This window comes from Eleginops maclovinus, chromosome 2, assembly GCF_036324505.1.
Source record: "Eleginops maclovinus isolate JMC-PN-2008 ecotype Puerto Natales chromosome 2, JC_Emac_rtc_rv5, whole genome shotgun sequence".
Lineage (NCBI taxonomy): Eukaryota > Metazoa > Chordata > Actinopteri > Perciformes > Eleginopidae > Eleginops > Eleginops maclovinus.
Genome location: NC_086350.1, coordinates 17,461,782 through 17,487,572, shown reverse-complemented (window position 1 = coordinate 17,487,572; position 25,791 = coordinate 17,461,782). Strand labels below are relative to the sequence as shown.

Here is a 25,791-nt window from a genome sequence, read left to right as displayed (position 1 = left end):
GTGGGCATTGATACAAAAGAAAAAAAGTGGAAGAAAAGACAAGAAACATGCAGTTAGCCCATTCAGTGACTCATGTCAAGTGGGAAAACAGCAAGCAATGCACACAATTTTAAAAAACAACAAACAAAAGATATAAAAAAGATGAACTTCATTTGAAAAAAAACCATACAGGGCTCAGATGGAACAGAAAAGCATGCAGACACAGGTGTGTGAGAGACATAAGGCCAGCTGTGAGGACACTTTGGACTGTCTCAATAACAGGAGAACACCATTATGGTATCTTTGCTGTAATATTTCCAGGTTCTAGATAGGTATATTGTTCTGTTTCATTGTGAATAGTGGAATTGCAGGCACAAAGGTACCCTGATAAAGTATTTATGCTTCCCCTTCTTCCATGCACAAATGATAGAAAATAACCCCACACAGAGGTTCTTGCTGAGAGCACAATCCAGGCTTTGGGTAGGTCTGAGAAATCAATTTCCCTTTCAGATCAGCCTGAAAGAACCTGTGTGGTGTGAGGAGCTCGTCTTAGGATCCTAGCTAATCTTGAGCCTTCTCAGGTTAGTCAGCTGGAAAAGTTTACCACAAGCTCCCCAGCTCAGCGCAAGAAAAGGGACATTTTCTGAAGCATTCCAGGGGCTGGATTTCCATAGAGCTCAGGCCACGGAAAACAGAGAGAAGGGTAATACGCAGAAAGGATGGAAAAAATAAGCTTTGGGGTGGAGGGAGAAAGTATGCTGTGCTGTCACGTCCTCCGTTTCAGTATATTTTTACTTTCACATAACATGGAGATCCAAATATACAGACACAGTGCTGAATTATGTAATGTAGGAAAAATCCAGACGAGAACAACTTCTAGTCTTCAAAGTATGCCTGAACTTGAAACAGCTAATTCCAAATTGGCTACTCAATCTAGATTGTTTCGGTGTGACTGTGTTGGAGACGTTTGCCTTCTCGATAAAGGGCTCACGAGAGTACAAGATGTAAACAATAATGTTGTCCTCGTGAATGAGCTTTGATGCTAACTAGCTCTTATTTATGCTTAGATGCATGTTTCCTTCTGACGGTGATATGGTTGGCGATAGTAGTTTAGTAGAAAGAAAAGTAGTTCCTATATCTATTGCTGTTGTTTTTATCAAACATTTTTGATGCACCTTAAACTTAAGTGCCATTCAGATCAAATATATTACAGTGGAAGGCATCTCTATGGCTGCTATACCCAACACTCACACTAAAAAAATCTATATTGATGAATAGCACCATAAGGAAGAGGAAAAACAGTTTTGATTAAAGGGTTGAAATGTTCCTTTTTAGGTGTGGAAAAACATACTATAACTCAGACTCATAATAAAGTAGAGCAGTAGAAATATATTGCATGAGCAGACAGATAAAGTGATATTGCTTGTGTGCATTGTTAAAGGTCAGGCGCCCTGGTGATGTTAATTGTCTTTATTTTCTCTCGCCCTCATAAACAGCAATACGATGAGAGCAATAAGATGGGATCAGCGTGAGTTGGTTGGCCGTTATCAATGAGGGTGAAGAACTAGCTTGGTCAACAGGTGTGTGTTGCATTTGTGTGAAATTGAACAGCGGATCATGACTTACCCGTGGGCTGCTGAGGGGGCTGGTGGAGAGGCCGGAGGAGGCTCCACTAATAGACCGCGACCTGTGGCACATACAGGCAAGAACACACACAGAGGCAGAGGTTATTTGTGAGATCAACATGTGTACCTGTTACATGTTTCATTACACAAAGGTGGGGGGGGTTAGAGTGTGGAGGTTACACAGTTAGAAAGCATCACAGCATATGTCACCATTATAGCAAGCATATTAGTCGCTACCAAGCCCCTTTGCAAAACACAACACCTTTTCGACACAAAGGTAAAAGCACTAAGACATGACTAGCAGCAATTAGTCTCAAAGCAGTAAAGCTCAAACTTTGGTTAAAGTATGGGCTGCTTTCCATAGATTAGCATTCAAATTAGCTTTCCGCCTTTATAGTGTGCTAATAAACAAAATGTGTTAACTTTTAGGCCTTATAGCGCTGGATCAGTTGAAAATATCTTGAGGGGGGAACTGAAGTGGGACATTTGGGTGAGTGCCATTTGTCATGCTTTTCTTTTCCCCCCAGATGCCGTCAATAACCCCTGCGAGCAAAGCCCTGCTCAGAAAATAACAATCACAGGACAATCTGTCTCCATCAAGAGCGCACACACACATGTACGCACCCACACACACACAAACACACAAAACAGGGCCTGTCAACACTCGGAAACACCAGCTGCTCACTGTCACAACACTGTGCCTTTTTGTCATTCAATCTAACAAACCCCAACCCCCCCTCCTTCCTTTTTCTCTCTCATTTGATGCACAAACATGTGGCCGAGCCTACAGATCTTTTGTCCCTCTTGGAGGCACAACTACAAGTGTTAATTTAACTTGCTCGGTTAAAGTTGAGGAACTCATGGACAAAAATGAGGGGAGGATGAGGTGGTTTAGGATGGATGGAGGATTAAGGGAGGGAAGCATGAAGGATGGGGCAGAGGGATGGAGCAATGGAGACTGATGTTCATTTCTGATGCCGGAGCAGTCCCACAGGACCACAGAGGCATCCATACATGGTCACAAACTGTGTACACGGTTACAGCTAGTAACCACAAAAATGATACCGGTGCTGTCATAACAACAAGCCCAGATTAGGATCTATATGTTTCAATCTTCTGTGGATCACTTTGGGTTCAGTTGCCCGTCTCCCTTGAGCTTTTAATTTACAACCGTCTAAAGAGAGAACTGATACAAGAACAGGAATACTCCTCCTGAGATGTACAGAAACAATCAAAAGAGAAGAGAAGCAACAGCTACAATGAGAGGGAGGAAATTATAGAATCACCCACTCTCATTCTATTTCTGTAATTCTCTCACTGCCCCTTCTGTGAGTGTGTTTATTGCACACGCTCTTTCACTCATGAGTAGGCGATGTTGAGACCGCGTTGGCTGGGATTTCTAGTTTCAGGGAGCAGACAGTTGCTATCATCTACATGTAAGTCCTCTGGTCCACTGAGACATGCCTGCAGTTGTTAACTACAGAGCCTTTTCGCACACAGCCAATTGCGCTTCATCTAAAACATGGCCAAAACACAGCGTCCTCGGGCCCTTATGAGCATATTGTTAGAGGCCCTCTGCATCTGTTAGTGTTGGACCAGCACGTTTATAAAGCTAATGTTACAGATGGCTATGCTGTACAGTAATGGGCTGTCAGCAGCTCACCCTTGCTTCAGAGAGACGATGAAATATTGTTGACAAGTTTGTATTTGTAGCGAACAGCGTACACAACTTAATGAATCATTCATCATCTATCATACAGAAAAAATAAGTTATTAAATCAGCACGAGAGGAGATGCTGAAGCCAGTTAAGCCCTCAGTGTTTCTGTAGCGCATGCTTCAAAAGGGTTATTTCTCCCTTATTACCAAAAAACTCTCTCCAGATTCCTTTTATTAAACTACATTTATGCCGCAGTTAGTGCATTTTGCTGGTAATACAAAATTCAAGATTTAAATACAGGACTTTTAAATGTGGAATTGCAACTTTTACTTGATTGAAGGACTTGCACACTTTCCAGCCATCACTGACTGGTAAGCATAACCACTAAAATTAAATTTGCCTCATCTCAATCCCACTGGAGGATTTTGTTTTAAATTTAAATATTTATTGTTTGCAATTTGGGTGCGATGGTGTATTTGTGTCGCTTCTCATTCTCATATTTCTGTTATCTTTTAATCCTCAAGATAACATTTCCCATAAGCTTGTTTTGGAATGGGTCCCATGGTCTCAGTGTGTGGCCACCAGCTGTATCAGACACCCATCCAAAGCACCTGTGGGGGTCTAATGTTGATCTGTGGGGGTCGGAACAAGGACAAGAGGTTCTGGGATGAGGGCATGGACTGAAATTAAACGAAAAGGAAGCTAAATGAAATGGATGGTGCCAAGAGTCAAACAGAGAACAAATAACACTGCGAAGCCAAAACACAACGCTACTGCACAGTGAAAAAAGGTCCCCCTTTTCACTCCCCCTCCTCTATATTGACTTTGTCCTGCCAATGGAATTATTCTACTGTACTGAATAGATGTTCACACAAACCAACACACTGTTTAAATCCATTTCCTCTTCCTGAGCCTTGACAACTCCTTGAGGACTCAGCACATTAATATTCACAGCTCCTTAAATTTCTTAAAGTAGTACGACCCCTGCAGTTTCCCATGTAGAGATCAGAGTTAAAGGTGCCTTATTTGTGCTCATTTGAGCCTCTTAAATAGATTGGAGTCAATAATTAGCATGAGACTTATTAAGACTGCTCTGACTAAGCCAACACATTCAAACTGCATGAAGTAACTAGAGCAGTGAAGGAAGAAAAAAAAAAAATCAATTGATATTCTGTTCTTCACACTGCAGCACTTTTCCATATTTCATTTACATATCATTAACCTCCCTTCATTTCTCCTGGCATGTTGTTAAGATTTAAAATGAAATCAGTGGGATATCTGGTGCTTTGAGTTTAGGCTTTAAATGTCTTTTTTAAGATTCTTTTGGGCATATGAAGAATGACGACGTAAGAATGTCTCTGGGCACGTTTCTTTGCTGGTGCAGCATTTATCCTAAATCTATTCAACTACACTTCACAGGAGCAGTCAGCATGTATGAAAATGCAGGCTGGGCAGTGATCGCATTCTTGCTGCCTACATGAAATATGTGAGAGGGATTGAGGTTCAGGCGTTCTCATGGTGTTACTTTGGATAAAAATGTCTCCCCTCTCTTCCATCATTTACGTTGGTGGAAATGTATCCTGTCAAAACACATGTTTCAAAGTCAGTCCTCCCACTGACACCCTCTGATCTGAAGTTCTACGAGTCTTCTGTGCTGTCGACAAAAGTTTGCTGTCGGGGAAAGATAAGGTTAGGTTCAGAGAAAGTCGGTCAAATCTTTGGACGTTATTCTGTGCATCCACAACGCCACCGCCTATAAACACTAACAAACAAGCTCGGGACACAAGGACCTGATAAAAGGCAGACAACGAGACTTTGTTACTAACATTCTTTCCCCCACTGATCAGCTGGAGAGCCATGAATTGCAGATGTACGGTGAGAAAGATTTGATTTGGAGGCGGATGGGCTGTGATATAGGACCCCCCCTCCCCGCCTCCAACCTAGGACAGCTGATAGGAAGCCAGGCATAGAAGAACTTTCTACATTAACATAGCAATTCCTACAAACAGAGGGGGGTATCGTGTATAAAAGGTCAGCAGCACACGAGAAACCACAGTAAAGAAAGAAAAGAGATATGAGCAAGTAGGGAGGGGACCTGAGAGAGATTTGGGTGTAGGGATAAGAAACAGAGTGATTTAAAGTATCAATGAGGAAAGATACATTGGAGCTTTTTCAATGACTGCAGCTGATGATAAATTATTTAATTTGCCGCCATCTGTGGAAGCAACTTTTTATTGAGATTTATACGAGTAAAACTAAAGGTCCATTTTAGCACTTTATGTCGTATGCCGTTCAGCTGTATATGATCTATGAACTTGTGTTGTCGCTGTTTTGGAAAGCATTTTTAATGCTTGATGAAGTCAAAGCAAAGTTATTTTTCAGACTCTAAGCCTGACTGAAACCGATGAGTCAGATCGAAGGACGGAAGAAAGTAACTTTTAAACTAATGCAACCTTTATATAAAGTAGATATAAGACTTAGATCGCCTGAAGGGATGCGGGAGCGGAGTGGAGGCGATGAAACACAAGAAGATGAATGTTAAAGTGAAATTCAGAGGCACCAGAGAACAGGAAGAATTAAACAGAAGTGTTTAGAGGTGGGAGCTCTTGAAGTGGATTTAAAACTTCTGAAGAGACTTCCCCAGCGAAGTGAAGCAAGGAAATACATTCTTGATATTATGGTTAGGAATAATTAATAGATCTGACATTTGGTAGTACATTCCATTTAATAATTATATATATTTTAATCTATAACATTTATGCAGTCGCTGCCTCTACATTTATGTCCCATACCTCTGAAATCTTTCCAGCGCTTTGCCAATCTGCGTATCATTAGGCAGATCAGGTTATCACCCCCCTCAGATTCAATCTTCCCCGCTGTCACAAATGTCACTGCCTCTGAGCAGAAATGTGTCGTGTGATGATATATGGGTTGTTGAAATAAGATGGGGAAATAGATTTTAAATCAGAATGCTGTGCCTTGTGGGGGTGTGGTTCTGGCTGGATGTGAACATTTCTAAAATAGAGATATGGAAAAATGTTCTGCATCCAGAGAAAAGTGGGACACAGTTTGAGAGGGCTGATTATCAATGCATTCAGATTATAAGAAGAAGAGAGGATTGAGCTAACACCGGAGAAGAGGGGATGTGTATGTTAAGGATCTGAATTGCAAATTTGAAAATTAAGTTAGTTAAAAGAGTGAGGTCATACTATAGGAACTGCCATGCCCAAACAGTTGACTCTGTTCTGCTCCAGTTCTTACCATTTTCCAGAATAGTTATAGCTTTTAATAAACATAAAGCAGCCACAGGTATCATCCCCATTAAAAACAAAGCATTCTCAGAAAACACTGCTGCATCTTTCTCCAGCCATGGACCGTCTCCTTGAACAGGGAGTCTAAACATAGAGCAAGAGAACGTAAGGGGGTGAGTGGCAAGTGAATACCTTTCGTCATTGCTGCATTTTGTACCACTGTCAGGAATTTCCAGGCTTTTACTGTACACTGATTTACTACAGTGGGACAGGAGAAAAAGTGAGCAGAGTGTCAGTCTGTGTTTAGCCGCAAGAATATAACCCACCAAAGCCAGACTCCCTGTCTGACCTGCTAAAAAAAACCACTTGGCTGCACGATCCTCCACTCACACACACAAAGCTAAGTGGTTTTCCATTAGTTCATTTTAAAATTGTATAGATTTTTCTGGTTTTTCACTTCACCTCCAGGCGTACCTCTGTCCATGCTGAGTCATGTCGATGGCCCTCCTTGCCGGTACAGGCGACCCTCCGTCCGTGACACTGAGGACTTCCATGGACTTCCTCTCTGGTCTCCGCTTGCCATGACGGTTCAACATGGGAGAGTCCACCCGCTTCTTTGGAGGATCTGTGGAAAACCGATCGATTCGGAATCAACAGAATGCACCTGACGCCTCTGCACATTAATACTTGTGTATTTCCACAGCGGCTTTGTGCATTTGTCTGTTTTAGTATTTGAGCGATGTTAAGCGCTGATTACATTGACATTATAACTAACAGTGAATAAGTATTAGTTTCCTCACGGATCTTGAAGTAATGCCGGGTGTATTGACTCTATCACATTCATTGAAGAGGAGGTCTATTAATCAAAATGTCGCTATCTCACAGCAAATATACGTGTGCACATAAAACTCCTATTGCAGAGCTCTTGTTGTCAGAAAAGCTCCATGGCAGAAGTCTAAGTAGAGCATCTCTATATCTGCTCAGATTTTCTGTGGGTGGAAATCTGTGCTGAGTTGTGGTGCTCGAATGGAAGAATACCTTTTTTTGATGAGTTAATATTTCAACCAAAGCAGTCGCAGCTGACAGTTTTTCAAACTTGGCTCCTTGACACATTCTATTTCTGTTACTATATTTCATTGAGAAGAGTGTCTATATTCAATAAATAACTGGAGAGCCAATCGGACGCTACTGGAGCTGATCCAATGTTTTTCTAAAGGAGGAAATCACTGCAGAATGGTTCAGGCACTAATAGCATTCAGCAGTTACCTTCATAAAGGACTTATTATTGTCTTTTTATTGTCTGTTTATAAGATGAGAAGCCTTTCACATGTTCAGACACACTGTGTGCCGTACTGCGTTTATGGATTTATTTGAATTATCCCCTGCTTTGCTCTTTCATATACCTTTTTTATTTTAATTTTTTTATCACAATCTATTATGTAACATTACTTTATCTGTACTTCGTCTGAGCCTCACCTATCTCATTGCGAGGTGGAAGGTTCTGGTCCTCCTGACTGGGGTACCTTTCCTTGCGGTCCAGTAACAGGAAGTAGATCATCTTTTCTTGGTTGTCACTGCAAAGTGGAGACAATAAAATGTGTACTGAAACATATGGAACAGAAATGAAATGGTTTAAACAAACCTAGGTCCTTTTAAACAGAAAGATGGGTATATGTTGCAGAAGGAACCGTAGACACGCACACCAGCATGTGTCTGTAAAAGCTCAGAGCCAAGGCGTTACACTGCAAAATCCCTCACTATGATTAATGTCCTTTAATCTTTTTGGGTTCATTGTGAAACAGCTATTAAACAGCTTCCTGTGAAAAGAAAAGTTTGGTTTTACAGCTCATTAAGCCAACATAAAATATTCTGCATATATTTTAAGGATGTATCTCCATTCCCAAGGTCTACTGGTAATTCTATGAAAGTATCAACACATTATGAGTCCGTCCTTTCTCTGTAAATCAGGATGCCTAATATCTCTAGACCAATAATCTGTATGCAAAAGGCCCAGGGACTGTCCCTCCGTAATAAAGACAGATTGGAAAGCAGTAGGAGGTAAAGAGACAAGGACCTGCAACTTCAGCTAAAATGTACCAGGGGAAAGGAGATAGAGGCAGCCGATTTTCCTCCAGTCCAGCACTATTATGGGATGCTCCTAGGAGCAAGGAAGTAAAAAGAGGGGATGTGGAGAGGGAGAAGTGAAAGAGTAATGCTTATTGAGTATAAAATTAGGAGGCCAGGCAAATGTAGAACAGAGTAAAAGGAGATAAAAAAACAGGCAAAATGAAACTGTAACATCTGTATGCCTATAGTTAAGTAAAAAGCAAGTTTATTCAGCTGAAATGCATATTAACAAGAGCAGAAACACAAAGTGTAACTGAGACAAAAACATTAACAGCAGAACATAAACAATGTGACCAAGGGGCATGTTCCTGGAGCAAGCATGGATCAGTTTTGGGGAATGTATCCAGTGGCAAGCGGTGTGAGCGCTGTGTGATAACTGTTAAGTGCTCTATAGCCTCTCACATCTAAACTGACAGCCTCACAGGATTTCATAAGAGCTTGGGAAAAACCAAGGCTGTACACCCCACAACCACCCTTTTATTGCAGTGCCGTCCTCTCATTGCTCCACATTTCCCCCCCTAACATCTTCTGTTTTTTCTCTCCTTACGCAAACCTTTTTATTTACTAAACCACAAGTCAATTCTACTGTTGTCCTTCATCCCAGCCTTTTCCCCATCCCTCCCTGTTGTCGCTCAATCCACTCACTCATCTGACAGCAGGTCTTTCAGTAGCTTGTTTTTGTCTCTGAAGCAGCCCAGGGAGTGCATGCTGTCTAGGACGTCTGGGTCGATGTCGTCTGCAGAGGGCAGGCTGCGGATGGTCACCTTCCTCGGCACAGGCTGCTCTGGCTCTGGTTCGTTCTTCCCCCCACTGCGAATGCAAAAAATGACATCACAAATATTGACACTGTTAGCCCTTATTACTCTAAGTTTGAAGATTGAAACTTCCATAGTATTTTCATCATGTTAAGACATTCTCTATGTAAGCTTTAGAGGTTGAACAGGAGCATTCAGGTTCGTCAAGTCACAGACAAAAGGCTAAGTCATCGTAAGTTTTCTATCTCTCCCTCTTCTTCTAGTTTGCTTTCCAAGCTTAGATTATCCCCTCCTTCTTTCCGGACACTATCCTAGTTATGTCACTTCTCTATGTCCCTCTTCTGTCACTTCTCTATGTCTCTCTTTTGTCACTCTGTATCAAGGGACTTCACAGGGAGGACTTTATTCTTTGGGACTAAAAATGTAAAGCTAATCCACACTGACATACATTTTTTGGCAGATTTCTAGAACATTCTAGATGTCGGTTTCAAGGAAAGGATATCTATAAAGTTGCTAATACACACAGACTATACGACATAGCATACATATACACCCCCTACTATACTTTCCAATGCCAATTTATAATTTCCCTCCTCTGATGAGAGAAGTGAAGTGTAAAACCCATTCACAGCACCTCCGCCTTTCCATAAGCTGTGAACTGGATCTGCGATCCCACACAACCCTGTTTCGCTTTGCACTGTAATTTTGTGGAGGAGGAAAGATAAATACAGTCTCACATCTTACATGAACCTAACATGTCTCCCACTTAAAACTACATATAGTTGCCCATGTATTAGGTTCACCGTGCTATTGTACTAGAAGAGCCCTGCAATAAACTAGCTACATAGTGAAAGTTTTAGTTTGAACTTTTGTTAAATCTCTTTTAGAAAAGTCCCGAGCACTAGATGGGAGTAATTCAAATGTACCTCAAAACGAACAAGAGGCTCCAAAATGAATATAAAGTGAAATCGATACCTCTCTGAACACAAAACACTATAACCCTTCATAAAACATTCCCTGGGTTGTTGTAATAGATTGCCGTAATTTTAGCTGGATGTACGAAATCAACTGGGTGCATGTTTGACCACTGGCCATCATTAGTGTTCCTTGTGAAGAGAGCATTTCCTGACGCTGTCCTTTCAGCACCACTGTTCTGCTCAGATTGCACAGAGAGCAACCATTATTAATACTAAAATACAAGCAGAAGGCTTGAATGGCCTTATCAGGTTGTTTCTTTTGAAAACAATTATTATTTTTGGGTGATTTAGAAAGATATGCTGCAACTCACAGCCACATGTGAAAGGGAAGATATTTTATTAATTCTTTCGGCCAGTCACTCGGCCAGCCATACTTCCATGCAGAGACAGACAGCCAGGCAACTTCCTCAGTAACAAAACTCACATTACATTAGTCTTCTCTCCAAGCTCTTCCCCTGTCTCCTGTTTTTTTTATTTTTTTTATCACCACCACTGTCTGTTCACACGATCTTTCAGTACAGGACAAAAACCATAACACCCCCCCTTCCAGGACTCAAAACCTCCTGCCATGATTCATCTTTGTTCTTGTTGTGTAAGAAAAAGAAACTAAGCTGCAACTTCTGACATCAGTAGTGTGTCTGTCAAGTGTACCATGTATTATAATTAAACCAATTTTTTTATGCTTTTGATCCCCCATTGAGAAAACCTTGTGAAGGAACATAATTTACGATGATGTGAACCATTAATGTTCTCAGAAGATTTATGTTTAAAAAGGTACACACTAAATTAAATGAAGGGTACATTGAGGTTACGTGGGTTCATTTTCCAACACCAACACCCCTGCTGCCTGTTCAGTTGACCATATGCTGCTTGTCCTCTTTCATGCACTACCAATTTACCCCCACATCCTTGAGAGTGGAGCCATGACCTGCTCAAATGTACTCCCGTTTACAGGGCTGAAAATCAAAGCCATTTATCATGTGGTGGCTCGCCTCAGGTCTACAACCCCGGCAGAATATGCTAAAAGAGGAAAGGAGAAGAGTGGAGGGTGTGTAAAGGAAGGGAAGAGTACTTACATGTACCATGTGTGCTTCTGGATCTGTTCTAACTGTAAAAGACAATCACAAGAAACAGCAGATCAGTACAAATTCCTTTTATCATCTTTAATTCTTTAAAATAAAGTATAAAAAGGAAACAAAAATATTCAATAAAGATGAATTCCAAAAACATTCAATAGTTTCCCAGTGTATAGAAACCCTTGATGTCAGTTAACCCTGAATTGACTGGCTTAGTTGAAGCACAATAGGACAATACCGCCAGATGGAAGTAAATAATGAAGCCTTCAAATATTAATTCTGCCAGTGGGAAAAACGTATTGAGAAAAGAGCGAGGCACAGAGAGGTGCAGCAGGAGTATGAGAGAGAGGTGATACCACTGAGCCATAGACAGAAAATATTATCTCCCTCACACACACTGCTGACCCTGCCAAGCCCTCTGGTCTTAAGGGAATATCCCTTTCTCTTACTCACACAAACACTCGCTCTCTTAATACTACTCTTGTCATCACACTTTTAATGTGGCCACTCTGTCAACAGCACTGTCAACACTGTGTTTGCCAACAAAGAAAGGCGGAAAGAGACAGAAACACTGAGCAAAAGGGCAACAAAGGGAGATGTCTGTTCGAATAACTCTGAAGTGTTTCAACTGCCCACAGAGGAAAACAGGATCAATGTCACTGTTGGGACTTTTTAATTTGCCCATGCTGTTGTTGAGGAACCACAGGAGATACACATAGCAGCTCTAATTATCGTCACTTATTCAGTGGCATAGTTCTTGGGTATGTGTATCCATTAATGTCTCAGTGTTTCCAGCACCCCAGAGGATTTACCTCTGTGTTTCAGTACTGGTAAATGCCTTCATGTGATATTAGTGTAGACACAGAGCAGGTCAGGCTGCGATTTCTGACTCTAGGTGCACCTCATCTGCTCCCACAGAGGTCATGGTATTGACAGAGACACCTTGCCTGTCAGATGCAGGCCAGTGGGTGACCCACTCTTACTCACACTTTTATTGAAGGCCTAGAGGCAAGAGACTGATATCACACGAAGGGTTGAAAGTGATGGGGTTTGAAATGTGGTATCACATCAATCAGTCTTTAAATGTGACAGTACCAATTCCAGCTGCTTTCACTCAGGCAGAGGGGGATGCTGCTGCAATACTGCTTTTAGCTAGGTGTGAGCTTTCAGGTATGTTTTTAACTAGTAACTGCAATAATCATTTTTATTGTCACGGGAACAACTTGCTTCGACCGCTAACTGAACTTTTCTGTTTAGAGGAGGTGAGGTGGAAAACCACTCAAGAGGTAGTTTATTCACGTATCATTTGTGTGTATTTTGTTTTGTTATAAACAGTAAATTCCTCAAATGGAATGCCCCATAATGCCATTTTCTAAGCTACAGCTGTTATAGTGAGAATACATTTATATTTTGTCGTGCCAAGTTAATAATTTTAAACCTCCTTGGGCTCCTACTTTAAGAAACCTGTTTATTGATATATAAATATTGTAATGCCATATAAATGGGTCATTTTTGGAAAACATTTAACCTTACTGTACCTAGGCCAGTGAAGGCTAGCTGATAAAGTTATTTTGTTTTTTACACATTTCTTTATTTTTCTTTTAGGTTAAAATGTGTGTTGATGCTCCAATGTCTTAAAAATAGAGTTTGCTACAGCACATACATGAGGATAAACTTACTGTGCTATAAGGTACATGCAGAGTAGCAGCGTCAGACTGTGGTGAAATCCACTTCTATCACTACAAATAATATTACAAAGATAAAATCACAAACTCTTCCTTTATTTTCATTCCAGCCACCCCATCACCATGAATGTATTAACCTATATGACTGTGATGAACTACTCTTTAATATAATAAGATGGCCAATCCTCTTCATTAGCCCGGGATCGAAAGGACGCAGATCTTCCCAGGGTGTCTGTGTTCATTTTAATATTCAAGATGAGATGACTGTGTTGAGGTGGCTGGCCCGATTGCCTCCGGGGCCTGACTACACAGACAGGAAATGAAGAGAAAGGATTTTATTGGGCTAAGCCTCTTAAGCCCGGCGACGTGCCCTCCCTCTCAAGACTCCGAGGGGCCTTGGCTTTGTGTGCATCTACTGGCAAAATGTAATTAACAGAGGTGACAATAGACATACTGAAACACAGCAAGTAGCTGTGCTCTGATTATCACCTTAATTTAACCAACTATTGTCAAGATCATTATGAAATATAATCCCTTGGAAAAGACTGACATGTCCTCTTATGATGTCATTCCCAGCCTTATCTCTAGACTCTAAGAAAGCTCACACTAACGGTGCTATTTGACATTCTGCGAGGTTACAACACATCCCCAGAGCTCAGTTTGGAGCCCTTGTGAACGTTAGGGGGGACGGAGAGGTAGCATATTCTCTCCCGCAGCTTGGCCTGTGTGTGTGTGTAACCCTTTGTCGAGAACAGCGCTGGAGGCTGCTGGACATATCTGTGGGATCTCAGGGTGACCCGTCCTCGTCAGGCAGAGAGAACAGAAAATTAAAGCATACAGTGAACATACAGCATACCAAAGAGGTGGGGTCTTTAAAGTTTATATTTCTACAGTGCTGCTTATCTGAATTGCTGAGCCTCAGTGATGTCAACTCTCTCACAAATAAGCATCTCTTTCTTTATGTTATGTTAAGTATATTTGACACTATGAAAGATAGCAGAGGTTTGGGGAAATGGAGCATCAGTATCCACTTAAGGGTTGTGTCACTACATTTGCTAAAAGGCAATTGCATGAAAACAGTTTTGTTTGCGGCATTGATTCACAGAGACACCTGGAGAGCCTGGAGAGGACTATGTGCATACATTATATGTGTGAAAATGTGGGCTTCTATTATGTGTGAGCAGAAATAGAGTAACGTGTGAGTGTGTCTGAGTCTCAGCATGTCGTCTGAATGTGAAATGCTGGAAGACAACAAAGGGCAGCACCATCTCCACGCAATGTGTGTAGCTTTTGAGATCTCTGGCCACTTTTATTATTCACATTTCCCTTTGTCCACCTCTCTCTACCTCTCAACCTGACTCTCTGCCCTTCACATCCCTCTGTTCTCGCCCAATTCTCCAGCCACCTTTTCAAGGTGATCAGGTGCTGTGTGGAAAGGGAGTTGTATTCTGTTGAGTACATTAAACAGTGCAGAGGGAGAGCACAACAGAAGTCCTCTCCTGAATTCACATCCTGCACTTGAAGAGGAACTCTAACAGAATCGGGGATGAGAAGAGGCAAACACTTTTAGAACACAGAGGAGTGAAAAAACAAAACAAAGAAAAAGACAATGGTTGGCTTGGCAGTGAGTTGAGATTAGACACTTAGTTTCAATGCATATCCCGGCCATCTTCTTCTCCTTGGAGTCTTACAGATTTTCCTGGTGTTCTCTGAATCTGCAAAATAATGATCTTCCTCTCTAACACAGACTGGATATGTCTGGGTTTCTTTTTTTCTTCCCATTCATGCTGCCTCAAACATCCTCTAAATGTATTTTGCTGTTTCTAAACATCCTAAGTATATACAACCCGGGGACCATAAAAATGAAATATTCAATGCAGATATAATTCAGTTTGGGGAACGTAGGAATTTTTAATAAGGAGGTACAATGAGTACATGTACTATAGCACATACTGCTTACAATTTACATGAGATTTAGAGGCTCAAGATTCAGAAATATTTGCAGGCTATCATGGCTGTAAAGGCAGTACCTCGAGATATATGTGTAATAATAACACCCACAGCTACATGGTTGTCAATCACAATGAGTGTAATGTTCCTTCTGAACCCTTTTATACAACAGTTAGCTCCCTTTACTGCTTTCTAAAGGGGCTTTACCTTTCTAAGAAGACAGTATGCAATTTTTCAGGCTGCATTAAGCCAGTTCAAACACTTATACATAACACCCCAAACTTGTTAAAAGATCTTTGGATGTGCTTCCCTAGATTTGCTCCATAGGTGAATGCGCTTGTTTAAAATATCAAAGCAATTTGAAGCATGAATATCTCCTTGCGTTGGACTAGCAGTCAAGTTAAAGGAATAAAAAACAACCCAAAAGCCATGAACATGCTAACATGTCTGAATAAAATCATGAAGGACTGTTATCATCCAGTGTCTATTGAACTGACCGTTAGTCTTTTGGTAGCATCCACTTCAATCATGCCGCGGAGGAGGTTCTGACAGTCTGGAGGGATGAAGTGCGGCATGTGAAACACTCCCAGCTTCACCTTCTCTAGCAGATTCCTCAGGTTGTCATCATCAAACGGAAGGGCACCCTGGGGAGATGGAGGAAAGGAGCAGAGGGTGATAACAGGGAAAACAAATGATGAAGATGTACAAATGAAAGTAAGGTAGAAAAAGTTTGAGCTACTTCAAATGGGAGGAGAAGACCAAAAGATAAGCCTTCATACTGTAAAAGACTAACAAGTCTCGCCAGAAGAAACAAAATCATATTTTGAGTTTGAATCCAGCACGACTTAAAGAACAGGCTCGCAACTCGCTCAGCTCTCCAATTAGAGCATTCTGCCCTCAGACAGAAAGCACAAATAAATAATAAACAGCGGTAGGCTGAAAACAGGGTTTTTTCTAATAATCACCCAGCTTTCTCATTTACCACATTTATTTAGCATTTTATCATCAGAGTCATTTATCAGAGCGAGCTGACACCTCACAGATGTGGCTGTTTGATGAATGACGACCTCAAACACACGAGACAAGATGGAAGGGGAGAGAAAGGGGAAAAAGGGGAGAAAGACAGAAAGAAACACTGAGAAATTAAGAGTGGTGGAGGGAGGAAAAAGGCAGGGATGTGTAGCAGATGATCTTTGCGCATCCTAACTCTTGGGGAGTATGTACGTCTCCCACAATCAGACAAATGGTTATCATGCAGCCAGACGACAGGACCAAAAAGGAAGACAATACTCATCTGCAGTCAAACAGTGTCGGGGAAAACTTTTGTTTTGTTTTGTACGGTCATAATGGAGACAACGGTGAAAAAAACATCACAAGCACATACACATATATGACACAAAAAGACTGAGTGAGGGAGAAAGAGGCAAAAAACAAGACAAATACACAGGCCCCTGGCCAAAAGCTGCCATGTCAGCATTGGTATTTATTTTGGGCTCTCCTCTTTCAATTTGGCTGAATGAATTATTCATGGGGCAGGAGCATGTAGGAACTACAGTACAGCTGTTGATGAAACAAAGCTTCAGGGCTGCATGGCTGGAGAACCGCAGTCATAATGTAGTTGGAGAATGGACATGATTATGGATACAGCGTTGTGTGTATACAAGGTAAAAATGAAAGAGAAGCCTCTATTCTCTGATCTTCTGTTATGCAAGCATTTTAGCTTGAGGATAACATTTTAGTTTGAGGCTCTGTGGCACCCACACCATCTTCTCATTCCATTAAGGTCAACCTCGAGTCAACAGCATTAGTGCAAAGTTGGGAAAATCCTGTCACGGGGCTCACTTGCTTTCTACCGTGGAACCTTTACAGCTGCTCTAAAGGCTGGACATACTGTCAGGCTTTGAACTTGAGGCAACACTTAATGATTAAATTGTATTATGCCATTTTTCTCTGGAGAATTTTAACTCATATGTCAGTCTAATCAGGATCAGTTAGCAAAAAAAGAGCTAACACTCACCACCAACAGGGCAAAAAGGATGACCCCACAGCTCCAGACGTCTGCTTTCCTCCCGTCATACTTCTCTCCCTGAGGGCGAAAGAGTCTTTGTTAGCGGGTGAGGGCAGATTGTAAGGGTTGGCTGGAATAAGATGACACGCTATGATGAAGAGGCAAAAGAAAAGATGATTCAGTGAAAAATGACTCACCCTGATGACTTCTGGACAGGCGTAGTGTGGAGATCTGATAGGAAAACAGAAAGAAAGTGAATGAATATAGAAAGTAAGATGGCAAAAGTAGCAGTAGGTTTTTAAGGGCATGTACTGCTGTCCTGGAAAGTAAGTCAGGGTTATAAAATGGCATAGTATACAACATAAAGTTAAACACCACTGTATGAAAATGTGGTTTAAACAATATAGACAGATAATAAATGTATCAAATGAGCATATATCAAGATGTGCTTGAGGAACTTAGACATCCTGAGGGTGTTTGGATGTCCTCCTGCTTGCTCACTCAAGGGCATCCTCTCACAGCAGACAGTGAACAGACCCACTAATCTTTACTGCACCTGGATGGGCTGACAGTAAACCCAATGACTAGATTGACACATCAATATCGTATGAAGATTTATGAAGCTACCTCGCAACGTCTGCTTTATAAGCCACTGGTTACGAGAGACTCTGGAGTGAATTATTATTCTTTGCATACACAGTGGCACTTTTGCAGTACTTGCCAAATTCACTCCTTTGACATAAAAACTGAGAATAATAAGGGGTTAGCATCAATTTAAAATCCAATACCTTTTCAGCTACAGGATGTTTCTTTGTTTCTCTGATTATAGGCAGGGCTCTAGATTTTTTCAAATCCAAGTGACTGCAAACAGAAAGCAAATCAGGCACCTGTCTCCCCCAAACCTCTCAGCCTGATGATACGTCCTCCGCCTCTCGCTCAGTCTAATCTAACACCAGGATATTTGGCTCTAATGAGCAACTATCTGAAATCTGTAAACATGGCGCCCATTAGCTCGGCCGTTGTCTTGTGTACTCATGAATACGGGCCCTGACGATGCGGCTTCCTCCGGCTGTCAAAATACCGGCAGATTACAAACACTGCCACCATGTCACCGTGGAAGCTTGAACACGACCAGCCTATGCAAATACAGCCCTCCTGATTGCAAGTGTCATAGTGCATTAGGCAGATGAGCGAGGAATAAAACTCAGAAAAACAAGCCTGAGATTTACACTAGTTAAGCCTTGTGTGTGCCACCGCACATGAGCCACAGCTGGAGCCAGCACGAATATAAACTAATTATTTGCAGGGCTTAAGGTTGCAAACACAGTGTGAAGGTACTGTAAAACAAGAAGCTGAGCTGAATCCTAATTGGTCAATATTAACACCTAAATCAGTCAGTCATATCAACTATGATGCTTGGTAGAACTCATCTCTGACTCTGAATTGTATGGCTAACTTTTTATATATATCCATCTTTTTAACTTTTTCCACACGGCATACTCCTAAAATCTTTAAGTGGTGTGGCGCAGGATTCATGAATATTCATGAACCGTATTTCATGTTGTGTTGTATCTGCATTTAATAGCATAGCTTAATTAGAGGTGTAAATAAAGTTAATTTAAATGTATACTAGCTTACCACATTGATATTATTGCCACATATAAAAGCACCAAACATCATGAAATTTATATGATGATAAAAAAAAGTTGCTGCTCTCACTTGAAGTTCAGATTGTAGACGGGGATACTGAAGATATATAGAGAGTCGTAAGAGCTTCTTCCCTCTGACCAGAGTGAAAAATGCAGTTTTCTGAAGAACAGTTGTGCGTGGGTTGACACAGCATCAGTCTTTTCTTGCTCATTGACTCTCTCAACCTAACACTAGTAACATCATAAAAATAGCATTAACGGACAGAACAGCAGTATTCTGAGGGCAACACATCGCAGTGCAGTGTGAAAGAGCTCTGCTGCGGTCCCCGACAGCATGAAGACAGAAACACATTTGGTTAGTGAGCTGAGAATGTCTTCGAGCAGATGACTGAAGTGGGGAAAGAAAGATGATAAGGATGCATTAAAAGCTGGCTTTATCAACAGTGAATGGCCCATCAGTGTCAGAGTGATTGCAGAGTGATATCTGGACCAAAAAAATACAAATTAAAGAGGCCCTATTTTTTTTATGTCCTATGTTTTCTTTTTCCTGTTGTTTCCACTGTTATTTGTTTTTTTGTGCATGGAAATGGTCTGCAAAGGCCTCTGCAAAGAGTTTTTTCTTCCACTCACTTCCCCCCGAAAGGAAAATTGTGCTCCTATTGGTTAGCGCTGCAAAACTTTGTACATGATAGGCTAAAGGGCGGAACATCTCTAAACATTACAACAATCACAATAGAGTCGACCAGCAAACCCATCAGAGCACACTGCACTCAGGTTTCAGACAGAGGTTGAAAAGATGTTCTGCAGCAAAGGCAGTATGAGGAAAAACAAGCACTTTTTGAATATTAAAGCATGTTGACATGTCACAGTAGAGGCACAATATATAACAATTATCCTGATAATTAGCACTACAGGGTCCATTTAACTATAAGATAACCATGTCTCTTACAGTATATAGTACAGTACTTTCCCCTTTGCTGGTACAACATACTGATTACTGGCTGCCCTACAGTTTAAAGATAGTATCATGAGATCAAGCGATATGAGTTCCTATGGAGCAGTTAAAGAGCAGCATGGGTCGACAACATTGAAGAGACACTTAGACAGGCAGCTCATCTTTATGAAAATGCGTCTTTTCAAACCAAATGTGTGTAGCCCCTCGCTGTTAACAAGATAATTTCATTTCATCAATCAGAGCGGTAAACAAACAGCGAGCGCTGATGAACTCACAGACGGAGAGAGAGGTTCTACGAAGGATCCTGGATCCATATTTGTATGCGTATGCCAATGCTTCTCCTTGTCTATACGTGTGTACGCCTGCATGTATTTATGTATGTGCTCCGAGGCTCCCCTTACTCTACCTGGGGCAAGTCTCATCTTCACTCAGCTCCATTACCCATGGCAAATGGAATACATTTGTGTCAGACAGCTGCATGGTGAGAGGGGGCCAGATAAATGTGTTTAATTAAAAACTGTCATATCTACACTTAGAGATGGGACAGTCAGAAGAGCATGAATAATCAATAACCAGACACACAGCGCAGCATGCGGTGATGGAGCTGAGAGGGGAACAAACACTGAACAACTTCTCTGTGTGTGTGAGTCTGTGCTTGCAGCAGTAAGACAGCTCGGTGTTCCCAGCAGCAACAAGTAGCTTCAGCTCTTTAGAAATATATGTGGGGGGCTAATCTGATTCTCTGCACCTAAAAATATCCTTTGTCTAGGGCTCCTTGATTATGGCAAAAAGGATATACATGATAATAGTTCATTTATTGAACTTTTTCTTTAATATATTTGTTGAAATATTGATTTAATTTAACTAAAGAACAAATAATAAAGAATAGATTAAAAAAAGTGTATATATTAAATATATACAGTATATATTTAGATCAACTACAGTATGTGGTGCACATCCATAACTTACTGAACACTGCAAAACATAAATACCCATAAAAAGAATATAACAAAATATGTTAAACCAAAATAAATAGATCCAAATATGCACTCCCAAAATTGGCTGAAAACTCTAAAATAAATATAGCCTATTCCATATTTTATAGGCATGTGCGATAGATTTATAACACAAGACAAAATTAAATGGAAGGCCTGTTGCAGAAAACTGTTTTATCTCGATTATCTTGTTTTCATACAAATTTTCATAATTTTAAAGTTAAAATCATGATGAAATATAAAGCACATTGAATCACCTAGCACACAAACACACTGTAAAAAAGCTGAGTAAGAGCTGACACATTATGTGGCCTTTCTAGGAAAAGGAAACACTTCAGTGTAGTCATCCTGGCTGCAGAATGACTCAATCCTGCACATTGCACTTGCAGATAGAAAACTGCTCTCAGTTGTCCTGAACTCTGATGATGAGTCATGAAAGCTTAGGCACTGCGCTTCTGCTGGGGAAATTACGCAACAGTTTCAACTGCATGCTTGTGTGTGCGTGCACAGGCTTAATGTTTGTGTGTGTATTATAGAGAGTCAGTCTGTGACAACCACACAAGGGGAGGACAAAGGGTCCTCCAGGTCAGGGATGAACTAAGCCTTGCGAGCGCTGTGTGCACATGTTTGTTTGCAGAATGGCGTGTATCGTAATGTGTGTAATTTCAGTTCAGCTGATTTGGAGGTATAATCTGGACAGAATCAGGTCTGAGCTGGGGACAGATGTCACAATGGCCTCTTTCTATAGCCCAGCGCAGCACACAGTGACACAGTATAACATCAAGATCACAAAAAAATACCCAATTTAGATTTACAGGTCCATGTGATACCAACACAGCATTCCTAGATGTCCATTATGTCTCTTTTCACTGTGAACCTTCAAAGGTTATTCAAAGTTCCACTAGCTGAGCAATCCTGTTTTACTTCGGGCTTACAAGGCTTCATTAGGAGGGGAAAATAAAACAGAAAATTGGCTGTGCTTTGTGCTGACATCTCATTTCCGGTGTGGATTTCAGGTAAGTGATGGCAAAATAAAACTCTTAGGAGAAAATTCCCTTCGTGCAGCAGTGAAATCTTGAGTTTATAAACAAGTGCTTAAAATAAAAAACACATCATATACTGAATTGTTATTTTTATTTACACTTTTCACTATGCTTCAGAGTTAAATAAAAACACTACCGCAATATACAGGAAAGACTTTGGAAGTGACTTTTCCTGCAAGCAAATTCATTGGGGTCGTTGTGGGATTGATGGCGTTGTCGTGACTGCCGGATCATAAAACTCGGCTTCGGGAATGAGGAGATGGAGAGCAGTAATGTGTGTCTGTGGCCCTGGCCCTGCTCACAGCCAGATAGCACTCTCTGTGAGAGACACTGACCGCATCCCTACGAGAGATCAACCCTGCCCGATAAACACATGCTGCAGAATGCGGCACCTTGCAGAGGGCTTGATAGCCCCACTCATCATTCTCTACTGCTTCTCCACTCTCCTCTCCATCTCCATCTCTCTCTGTTGCATACCAGCAACTCCATGCGCCCTCCAACTATGACCTAGTTTTACCTTCAGGACATTCATTTGCAGAGGATGTGAGTCAGACATTGCATTAGAAAACATGCATCATAGTGATTCCTGAATCACTTACCCGCAGCTGGTTTCCAGCAGACTGTCTCCAACCTGAAGGGAGGCCATGCCGAAGTCTGCTATCCTGATGTTGTTCTTTTCATCTAGCAACAGGTTCTCCGGCTTCAGATCCCTGTGGCTGAAAGATAGTGAGACAGAATCATAAAAACTGTTAATGAAGCATGAAAGAACTCATCATAGGTTTTATAAACTAAAGATACAAGGGAAAACGAAGGGTCCATCGAACACCTGCGGATCGAGCAAGGATCCACATCCGCGCATGCAACTGTGAAAAACACAGCATCATAAGCTGTCCCCGGGCAACCTGCTCCCCTCTTCAACACCTCTCTCTTTGATCGGTCCATGCTGAAGCTAGGGGGCTCACACCTCAGCGCCTGGCTGGTACGAGGTGTGACAGCCCCCTGCTGTGTCCTTTCTCCTTCTGCTTCCATCCCTCTTCGCCTCTCATCTCCCAGACAGCCACCAGCAAACTGGCTGAGCAAAGGGGAGCCAGCCACAGAGGTGGTGTTCATTAACTGCCATTCATTACCGCTGAGCACAGTGTGGGGGGTAATATCCAGCGGACATCTAAGGACTACAGAGAGGAAGATCTTTCTCATATCACATAAGCTGTTGCTGTGTCAGAGGTTAAAATCTCAATTTTGAATAGAAGCAATAGCGTATTATCGTGTAGTTAATACCCATGTTGGGGAGGATTTCATGAACCTGACTTTGGTCTTGTCTGTAGACTAATGACAATAAGGGGAGAGCAACAGTAGCGGGAGCCTTTGAACAGTGCCTCATCACAATGGACGTTTAACCTCAGATGACATCAGCTGCTTTACAACTAGGTTCCTGTCCTGGGGGATAAGCTGTCAGCTGGTTTGTATCACAGTGGCAGTCTGTGTGATCCCTGCTTTAATTGAAATAAAACAAAGATAGCATCTAACACAGTTCTCCCTAGGCTAAAACCTTTATCAATTTACACATGACACCATTTGGCAGTGAAGTCAGGAGCCTAGTCTTTTTAACGTATACTGTCAAAGCAAAGGAAGAAGGAACAAACATGAACTGCTCAGGGGCCACCAGTGTGAGGTTGTCCTGGGAGTTACTATCATTTCAACATGTGTCTGCGTCAACATGCCTGATTAAATATTGCTTTAAAAATAATGTTTCTCCTGGCAACTAAATATTTCAGTTGGCTAAAAGTTACAAATCCATTGTGACTGGAGTTTACACAGGACCAAGGATCCAATAGTAACTTTGTATAGGGGCGGATCGCAGGGCCAGAAGGCAGTTAAACAATTTGTTGGGACATCAATGACACAATAAACGGCATTGACGGCTCTGACTTTGTCTTTTTTTGTGAGAGAGTGTTCCAATGTTGTTTACTATTAGCATCAGATAACCTGCTGATCATAACAGACCACAATCTAAGAGCTACAGCCTCAATGGTCATAAATATCTAAGTACAATCCAACTGTCAGCCTCAGATTCATAATTGCACCCTAAATCGTTAAATACACGTCCCATAAACATGGCATTAACATGGTGTTATCACAAGCCTATCACATATAAAACACAAAGAGCCAAACCCCAAAAGACTGTTCCACAAAAGGAAAAAGTCAACAGCGTATTTATCTAGCAGCATCAAGGGGACAAATTGCATCTGGATGCTTTATTGGTTGTCAGGACCCTGGTATCCATAATAGGACATTAAACTGCCTCTCTGACACATTAGGCTACAGTTTGCCACTGTAATCTTGCTCACCCAGTAGGCCTGCACCAGAGATGTCTGTTGTTTCTCATATGTCATAGAGGAGTAAACGCTGTTAAGCAAATTCAAAAGCATCAATGAGCATAAATGTAAAGGTTTTCTATCCACCGGCAAGTCTTGGATGAATGTTCTTTTTTAAATGCAATACTCTGTGATCACTGCATTTCATTTTTATCACTATACGGGGCACGTACAGAAGACAGTTCATGAAAAGAACAGAAAAATAAACAGGGGACACTAGTTAATGCCTATCATTTATCATGTTCTATATTTCTAAAACAATACCCATTTGGTTGTACTACCTTGAACACAGCCCATAGTTCACGATGCACTAATCTCATATGATGCGATTCAGTGTAATTTACAGGGCACACATGCGTGTCTACATGCTCTCTTAGCAGGGTTAAGACCCCAGTGGGGCTGTTAGACATGATTCCAGCAATTTAACAAGCCCTTAATTGTTTGTGATCATTTGTACATACCATGCTGATATGTTCTGTTTTACAGAGGGGTTTAATGGGTTTGTTCTCTCTGGGCTCACATCCCTATAACATCTAAGACATGTTTATGGTGATGAGCAGTTTTGTAACATAACTCTCCAGCCAAAGGAAAATATACTTTTCCCATAGTGACACATTCACCATGTTTAATAGAGCCTGTGTTATCACAAGACATATGACACTAATTAGCTAGAGTGAAACAGTTGAAAATAACAGTAATGGCTGAAATGCATCTTTTTGACATATTAACATGCCTGGGAAAAACACACCTGTTTTTTTGCATTTTCAAGGGGCTAAAGCTGTCCTGGTACCATTATTGTAAAATGAAGTGGGGTTTTTAAGCATCGTTGTGAGTTAAAATGCACCCATTTAGCTTTGGGCGCACCTCTGTGTCATCTCCTCTCTTTTAATCTTTCCCTTTTTTCTATAGAACTTTTTTAGGCTTCTGTTGACCCAATTAGAGAGAGACCAAACACACTCCATGAAAACACTTTAGGCTAATATTATAACGCATTAGCAAAATAGGACAACATTCTGAATGCTGACTAGATGTACTAGGCACAATTGTTCATTAGCCGATGGGGTTAATATCGTATATTAAGAGCAATGAGGGATGAGAAAGATAAAGATGTATTTTCCCCCTTTCCTGCTGGCTAATGGAATTGGTCTGTGTCTGCAATTTTGCTCGAAGCAAGTGTTTGGTGAATGTGATTCTAAGCTTTCTTATTCTGTACTCAAAGTAGCCAAGTTAAAACCACATTTGGAATGTATGTATTTAGGTTCAGATAAAGGGAATGGACAGGTGGATAGTGTGGTCAATAAAATACAATAAAATAAAGATTTAGTAATACATTTGTTAACAGTAAAAGAAATGCAACAGCTGAAATACACATTCAGCTGATGCCAAAGAGTCCCCTGTTCACTGCTCTATCCATTATTTTGTGGTGTTCTTTCATATAATAAATATTTCTTTTGAAAATCATTCAAATACCATATCATTGCTTCAAAATAAAAAGCAACATAAAAACTAGATATCGTCATTTAACAAGAGTCCAGAGCTCTGAATATTGTATGATGCTTTTATGACACACTTTAGGGTTCATTTGATTCTGAATTTCAATAAGTCAATCAAATAACAATTTCAAATACAGACCCATTTTTACATTTTTTTTCATTTGAAGCAGTTCTAACATCAAATGACATT

The 25,791-nt window shown here is 41.1% G+C and overlaps 1 protein-coding gene across 9 annotated transcripts in view; it reads right to left on the bottom strand.

Annotated features, from left to right (window-relative positions):
• The window catches only part of brsk2a (BR serine/threonine kinase 2a), a 150,836-nt gene that overhangs the window by 10,160 nt on the left and 114,885 nt on the right, over positions 1 to 25,791 (bottom strand). For 4 of the 9 annotated variants that reach the window (XM_063876355.1, XM_063876366.1, XM_063876394.1 and 1 more), the window contains exons 5-14: positions 22,333 to 22,449; positions 17,289 to 17,322; positions 17,101 to 17,169; positions 15,581 to 15,727; positions 11,449 to 11,480; positions 9,286 to 9,450; positions 7,990 to 8,087; positions 6,988 to 7,138; positions 6,706 to 6,771; positions 1,606 to 1,666 (exon numbers count right to left, since the gene is read on the bottom strand). In XM_063876355.1, coding sequence (XP_063732425.1) covers positions 1,606 to 1,666; positions 6,706 to 6,771; positions 6,988 to 7,138; positions 7,990 to 8,087; positions 9,286 to 9,450; positions 11,449 to 11,480; positions 15,581 to 15,727; positions 17,101 to 17,169; positions 17,289 to 17,322; positions 22,333 to 22,449 — 940 coding nt within the window. Of the gene's footprint in view, positions 1 to 1,605; positions 1,667 to 6,705; positions 6,772 to 6,975; positions 7,139 to 7,989; positions 8,088 to 9,285; positions 9,451 to 11,448; positions 11,481 to 15,580; positions 15,728 to 17,100; positions 17,170 to 17,288; positions 17,323 to 22,332; positions 22,450 to 25,791 lie in introns of all 9 variants that reach the window. The other 5 variants (XM_063876384.1, XM_063876417.1, XM_063876426.1 and 2 more) reach the window with 2 other exon arrangements.